Source organism: Diospyros lotus, chromosome 12 (genome assembly GCF_014633365.1).
Source record: "Diospyros lotus cultivar Yz01 chromosome 12, ASM1463336v1, whole genome shotgun sequence".
NCBI lineage: Eukaryota > Viridiplantae > Streptophyta > Magnoliopsida > Ericales > Ebenaceae > Diospyros > Diospyros lotus.
In genome coordinates this window covers 21093170-21100611 of record NC_068349.1, presented here as the reverse complement: position 1 = coordinate 21100611, position 7442 = coordinate 21093170, and the positions used below count along the sequence as shown (strand labels likewise).

Genomic DNA, 7442 nt, shown 5'->3' with positions numbered 1-7442 from the left:
GATAACTCTTTTACTCTTATTTGAAAGTTTTAAGTGAATGAAAACTAAGGGAAAGATTTTTAGGATAATCATTATATTTTATGTTCCATGGCATAGAATAAAGAGTAAAAAGCTCAACTAAAATAATTTATTTTAATTTTTAAAAAATCCACATTTCTTTCCATATCCATTTGAGTCCACTTTTATCCCCTTATTTTTAAAACAAGAGGATCCTTTCCTCTTCTCTCTCCCTCCATCAAAAACTCATAAGGCTAAGTTTGAGGTTTTAGGGCAAGAAAAATAATAAAGGATTTATAAAAAAAAGAGAATGAGAGAAATAAAAGGAAGGTTATCATACTTATTTTTAATTAAGAAAATGAAGGAAATTCAAATTTAAGTAAGTAAAAATGTAAGATAATGGAAGAGTTAAAAAGTTTTATATGATAAAAAGGGTAAGAAAGTAAATAAAAAAGATCCACCAGGGCTCCATACCCATACCCTCCATCCAATTCCTTTCCCTCTTGAAGTTTAGTCTTCCATCTTCATCTTCAAAGTTGAAAGTCTTCTTAGTCTATTCCTTCCAATGTAAGAAAAAAAAAAAAAAAATACTATTTATACTCTGAACTACACTTCTAAGCTATATAATACAACTAATAATATTAAAAATACCTCTTGCTCAAGACATTGAGGCGATGAAATACATGACTAAAATATCTCTCACCCAAAAAGGTGAGGCGAGATAGAACGATTACATGAGAAATATTTTAATTGTTTATGTGTATATATATAGTCTACGGTATAATCTTTGATGTATAAATAACACCTCCATATAAAAATAGGGTTAAATTAAGTAACTGTGGAAGCAGATATCTAAATTTGCAGGCAATGAAAGTGTGAAGTTTAGAAATGAATTTGTATTGTGTTAGTAGCAGTAGTACGTAGTATAGTGTAATAAATTCAATCATATAATTGGACATAACATCACAGACATGACGTGAAATGAACCCCAAAGAATGAAGTTTAGTCATTGTAATATATGACTCTTAATTGTAGTAAAACGCCTCGGCAATTAATGGCTCATCCTCGGCAATATATGCACGGCCACGGCTTCCAGCCCCTCCGGCGTATCCACCACCCACAACCTCGCCGGAGACGCCGCCACGTCCACCACCACTATCCCACTCCCCCCCTCGCACACCACGCACACCCTGCCTCCCGCCGCCGCCATCTGCTTCGCCCCTCTCAGCCTCTCCTCCGCCTCCAGCACCTCCTCCCACCGATCATTGTCCGAATCGTATTTCCTCAACACCCCCTTGGACTCGTCCACCACATACAGCGTCTCCTCGTCCATGGCCGCCGCCGGCCCTCGCCACCCGCCGACCATCCCCTCCGGCATCTTCGCCCACGCGTCGCCATCCACGTCGTAGACGACGCCTTCCTTCGCCGCGTCGCCTTTCACGTTCACCATACAGAGCTTCCCTCTCCACCCGACCGCATCGATCGCGTCTCTGCAGAACTTTTCGTGACTCAGCGCTCCCATCTTCTCCCACTTCCATCCCAATTCAAACCATCTATTTGCAGCGTTTCTTCGGTTGTTTCTCGGGCGATTGTTCCGGAGGTCCCACTTCTCAACGGAGCGAGCGACGTCGGAGTTGTAATGGGTCCCAATCCCGCTGGCTACGTAGACGGCGCCGCCCGACGCACCCGCGGCGCACCAGCGGCGGGGAGAATCGAGCGGAGGGCCGAACGCCCATTTCTGGCAGAGCGGGTTGAAGACGAGGGGACGAGGGAGGGCGGGGAGGAATGGGTCGGCAGTGGCGGCCAGCAGGACGAGTTTTCCGGAGATGGAAAGGGATTGGACGGGGAGATTCCGGGAGAGGAAGGAGGGGTGGCGGAGGATAGGGCGGAGAGGCGGGTCAGTTGGCGGCGGAGGGAGGGGGTGCCACGAGGAAGAGATCGGATCGAAGGAAATGAAATGGATGGAATCGGGAAGGTGGGTTTGGGATTGGGAGGGCAAGAAGAGGGCGTAGAGAGAAAGGAAAGAAGGGAAGGAGGGGGAGTAGATGAGGCGGCGCCATGAACGGCAGACGGAGTAGAGAAGGGAGGGGTGGAGGGGGGAGAGGCAGAGCTGGGCCACGTCGTCGGGAAGCCCCGGCAACAGAGTCTGCCTGTTCAGAGCTGATTGCCGGCGCTTGGTGGGTAATTCTGAAGAAGAAAGAGCTGATTTCCGGCGCTTGATGGGTAATTCTGAAGAAGAAGAAGAAGAAGAAGAAGAAGAAGCGGCGGCGGTGGCGGGGCAAGCCATCGGAGAAAGGAGAGGGAGGTGGAGGTGGTGGTCGTGGGATTTTTAGGCCTTAAAACTGGAGGCCGAACCTTCCTTCCTTTTATCTCTTTTCAATTATTATTTAGCAACACATATGTATATATATATATATATATATTATATTAAAAAATTGTCCAACTTTTAATATGCTTATAAATAAATAAATAAATAAATAGTTTATATCTACAAATAAAAAATATAAAAAAAATTAAGTAAAAGTGACAGTTAATGGTTATAATTTAATTTTATTATATTATTTTAAAATAATCAATTTTGTGTGATCTTTAATACTCGTAGCCATGATTAGGTAAAAAGAAGTAAATCGATGTGTGTGTGTGTATGTATGTATGTATGTATGTTTGGTTGGTTGGTAGGAGGAGTGCAGTTAGTTAGTAACTTCTTTTTTGAATTATTAGCTTTTATATATATATATATAGTTATATATATGGAGTGTCCGTCTCACTGTCTCTGTGGTGTGAAGGAGAGGCATTGTTTGTTTGGTTATTTGATGATAAGGAAGGGGAAGGGGAGCACCCCATTGGAGGACAAATGGCAGCTTTATGGCAGATGATATCCCACTCCCACTCCCACCGTTACAATGTAATGTGCAGCGACGTCTACCCAAAACGCGTATTACTTTACATAAAAGGCCAATTTTAGATTGGAGGACATCATGATCTAAGGGCGCCCATTTAAACCCCCCATCTCTCTCTCACCGATGATAATGACGTCCTTAATGGACCGTTCAGGCACTTCTCTCCCCCTCAATTGTGATAGTGTTTGCTAATATTATATGAATTAAAAAAAAAAATAATATACACAAATATTTTAAATAAAAAATATTTTTATTATATTTCTAAAATTAATTTATTTATTTTTAAAAAAAAATTATGCAGACTTTTTTATATTAAATTATTTAGATAAATTTATCTCTCTAATATCTCTTTTCTTTAATTAGATAAATTTATTTTAAACCTTATACATAAGAAAAAAAATGATCCATATGTCCTCTAATACATTTTAAAAAAAATTATAAATAATCTGATAAAAATTTTAAAATATTTTTTAATTTTATCTTGATTATTTCATATCTTGATCCATAAAACATTCAAACCTTATATTGATACTGTTATGGGCAATAATTAGAGGAGCACCACGTGGCGACGCAATAGCCACGGGTGCCTCCCAGGGTGGCGACCACCCTTGAGTGGGGGTTACTCGGGGATGGTAGAAGGCCGTACCCCTGAGTGACCGCGACCCCCTTTTGGGCCGCGCCATGCGTCACCATGGCATGCGGCGGCCGGGAAGGAGGGGCATCTCCTCAGCTATGCGCGACCCTCTTTGGGCCACACTATGCGACACCATGGAGGGGGACCATCCCTCTTTATCGGCCACACCCTTGAGTGGGGGTTACTCGGGGGTGCTGTGCGCGTCCCCCCATACTCTATTACACGTCCTCCCCGCGGGCCCCATGCCCGTGCCTTTGTTGACCTTCACTTGCACCCATGTCTATGCCTGTGCTCGCATATACCCCCGAGTGAAGGTCACTTGAGGTGCCACGCGATCACGTTCGTGTGCCCATATGTCTGCATCCGCATGCCAACACCTTTGAGAGAATCAATCAAAACTACCCCCGCGAGACTCGGTTAAAGCCCCATTCAAGATTCTTGTTGAAGAGATCGGGCCACCCGACACATGGTAGCCTCTTCCATTGCTATAAATAGGGGGTTTCTTCCCCTCGTACAACAAACTTTGACACTCACTCACTTTTTGCCTTCAAGCATTTTCGTTCTATGAGAGGTTGATTTAAGTATCAGAGGGTCCGCACGGGGATTCACACCCTAACCGATTTTCTTTCCAAGTAGGTTATCCATCGCTCGAATGTGTCATCCGTCCCTTGAAAAAGTCATTTATCCCTCGGATGAGTCATCCATCGCTTAGATAAGATACACGTGAGTTATCCATCAATGATTTTTCACCTATATAATCATTGTTATAGTCGAGCAACAACAATTGGTGTCGTCTGTGAGAAACCAACAAAAGGCCACGTAGCAACTCCCTCGTCATGGCATAGACCCGAAGTAATCGTCAGACCTTCTCTCGTGGTGCTCAATCACCTCGACGAGAGATCCTCTCTCGTGTGGAAGATCAACATCAATCCACCCATAAAGGCTAGCTACCCCTCATCCATTAGGGCCAGCTACCCCTCACCCATGAGGGTCAACCCCCCTCACCCATTGGTCCTCCCGGGAGGGCCAGCTGCCTCTCACCCATCAGTTTCCTTGTGAGGGTTATCCATCCCTCACTCATTAGCAACCACCATTTTCGGGGCCTTCTTGTTGTTGACTATCTATCCAACGTGATTTTGTTGAGAGATTGCCTAAGATCAAATATGAAAGAAACCACATTTGTGGTGCATGAATGAAAGGCAAATAAATAAGTTTATGCTTAAAAATGAGGGTTCAACCCTTAGGCCTCTAAGTTTACTTCATTTAGATCTTTTTGGATCTATGAGTATCAATAGCCTAGATGGAAAACATTATAGTCTTGTCGTTTTAGATGACTACTCTTGATTCAATAGGTAATGTTTCTTGCTTTAAAAAGTCAAATGTTTAGATAATTTGAAATCTTTTGATAAAGGTATATATATATATTTAAAAAAAAAATTTAAGAAGCAATCATGGGGAAAATTTTGAAATGAACAATTCAAGCACTATTGTGAGGAAAATGGTAATGATCATAATTTTCTAGTGCTAGAACAAAATGAGATAGTTGAAAAGAAAAATAGATTTTTACAAGAAATGGCTAGAATTGTGCTATGTGACAAAATTCCTTTTTAGTCCAAGCCATTAACACCTCATGCTATATGTTGAATAAGATTTCTATAAAGCCTATCTTAAAGAAAACCCCTATGAGTTATAAACCAAATATTCCATATTTTCATAATTTGGTAGTACATGCTTTATTCTTAACAATGGTAAAAACTTTTTGAGAAAGATTTGATGTTTAGAGTGATGAAAGAATTTTCTTAGGTTATTTCACTCAAAGTAAATCATATAGAGTATTTAAAGAACTCTAACTTTAGAAGATTCTTTTCTAGCTATAGTTGATTATATGAGCATTGAAGTTCCAAATCCTAAGGAAGATTGTGAAGAAGAATTAGGATAAAAATTTGAAAAATTCTCATTAGATCAAAAGAATCAAATCTATCAAATGATAATATGTTTAAATTCTTGAATGCTTAATGAAGAAAATGAGGTTCATGAAGAGAGAAAATCATTGAAAATCTATGGAAGATAATGAGATCATAGAAAATCTTTTTAGAGAAATTAGAACATGATTATCTCCTATAAATAAGTGTCAATATGATGCCCTTATATTTCTAGTAGAGTCAAAAGCATTAAGGAAGGTTTGATTAATGAAAATTGGATCATTGTCATGAAGAGCTAAATCAATTTGAAATAAATAAAATGTAGCAATTAGTTCCAAGACCTAAAGATCACCCAACCATATGGGTGTTTAGAAACAAAATAGATGATAGTGGAATGTTTATTAGAATTAAATCTAGATTAGTAGCTCAAGGGTACAATCAAGAAAAATGAATCGATTATAATGAGACTTATGCCCTCGTAGCTAAGTTAGAAGCATTGAGAATATTGTTGGCATTTGCATGCCACAAATCTTGTAAGTTTTATCAAAAGAAGTAAAGAGTGCCTCTTTAAATGGTTATGAGGAAGTGTATGTGGAACAACCTCCAAATCTTAAGAATCCTCAATATGAGAACCATGTGCTCAATCTCACCAAGGCACTATAGTATTTAAAACAAGTCCCTAAGTCATGGTATGAAAATCTAATGCAAAAGGGAACTTGAGATAAGTTTAATATCATGAAGGTGAAGAGAAAGGGCAAATGGTGGAAAATGAGCTATATAGAAATATGATTGGATCATTGCTACATTTTATAGCTAATAGGATGAACATTGCGTTTAGTGTTTACCTATATGCTAGATTTCAATCCAATCATAAGAAATCCCATCTTAAAGGCAAAATAGTTAAAAGGAACACTAGGCGATATTTTTTAAGAAATTTCCTAGTGTCCTAGTTTAGAAGAAAGTAAAATAACATTCCATTCTCTTTCACTAAAGGTGAATATGTAGTTGCTCAAATCTTATGGAGGGAACATCAAGACTATGGCATAAAATCCCCAATATTCCAATACTAGTGCTACAGTTCCTAACAAAAATTCTGGTTTTCATGTTCAATATATTGAAATCAAGCTTCATTTCATAAGGCATCATGCTCAAAGAGAAAATATCATTTTGGAGTATGCAAAGTTTGAACACTTTAGATTGTGTCTAAACTTGTTAGAAATCAAATTCTAGATAAACCCCTATCAATCTTTGAGTTCAAGTGTTTTTATTTGAAGAAGTTTCGAAACATCATATCTTCGATTTCGAAACACAATTTCCAAAGAGTTCTATTTTGAAACATATTGTTCTAAGTTTCAAAACCTTTGATTTCAAAGATAGATCAACCTTTCATTTCTCTCAAATCCATCATTAGTTGAATCAAAAAACAATGCCATCAGACTCTTAGATCTTTAAATAATATATTTTGATGGCATATGGTATTCATGTCTTGAATCATTTTCAATGTTTTTTTGGTATGAAATAGCTTGCTTATTTTTATGACAAATGAATACTTGAGTAAGAATTTTTGCTTTATCTTTATTTTATTAAAGGATCATCCTGCTTCTTGAATTAATCTATATGTAATGATCTTATATGATTACAAGTATGGCTATATTTATCAAAAGACAAACATATGTTCTTAAAGCATATCTTTAATGTCTCTTGCATGAAAAATCTTTTATGATGTTAATCATGCCATAAATTGTTTAGAGTTATACTTTTGGATAACCACTTATTTTTGAATATATGGAAAGTAAATTCATGTGGCTCATTCCTCAAATTTATGGCCATTGATATGTTTGTGAAAATCTTTTGAATTGAGACAATTACAAATTTTTATATGAAAAATGTCTCTATGGCTAAAACCTCCCATGTGAGTTTAAGGGGGAGTTTTTCAAAGAGAGTCTTTCTATTTGCTTGAAATGATACATTTCACTCTTATATTGATCA

At 38.4% G+C, this 7442-nt stretch overlaps 1 protein-coding gene across 1 annotated transcript; it reads right to left on the bottom strand.

Annotated features, from left to right (window-relative positions):
• Positions 1 to 923: 923 nt before the first annotated feature.
• On the bottom strand, positions 924 to 2359 carry LOC127814044 (F-box/kelch-repeat protein SKIP25-like). Its single transcript, XM_052355266.1, has one exon. It carries the CDS (start codon positions 2282 to 2284, stop codon positions 1049 to 1051), a length of 1236 nt encoding a protein of 411 aa, XP_052211226.1. The 5' UTR covers positions 2285 to 2359; the 3' UTR covers positions 924 to 1048.
• Positions 2360 to 7442: the final 5083 nt, after the last annotated feature.

What these genes read in the sequence shown, in the direction of transcription:
- LOC127814044 (XM_052355266.1), bottom strand. Translation starts at nt 2,284, where the DNA reads ATGGCTTGCCCCGCCACCGCCGCCGCTTCTTCTTCTTCTTCTTCTTCT.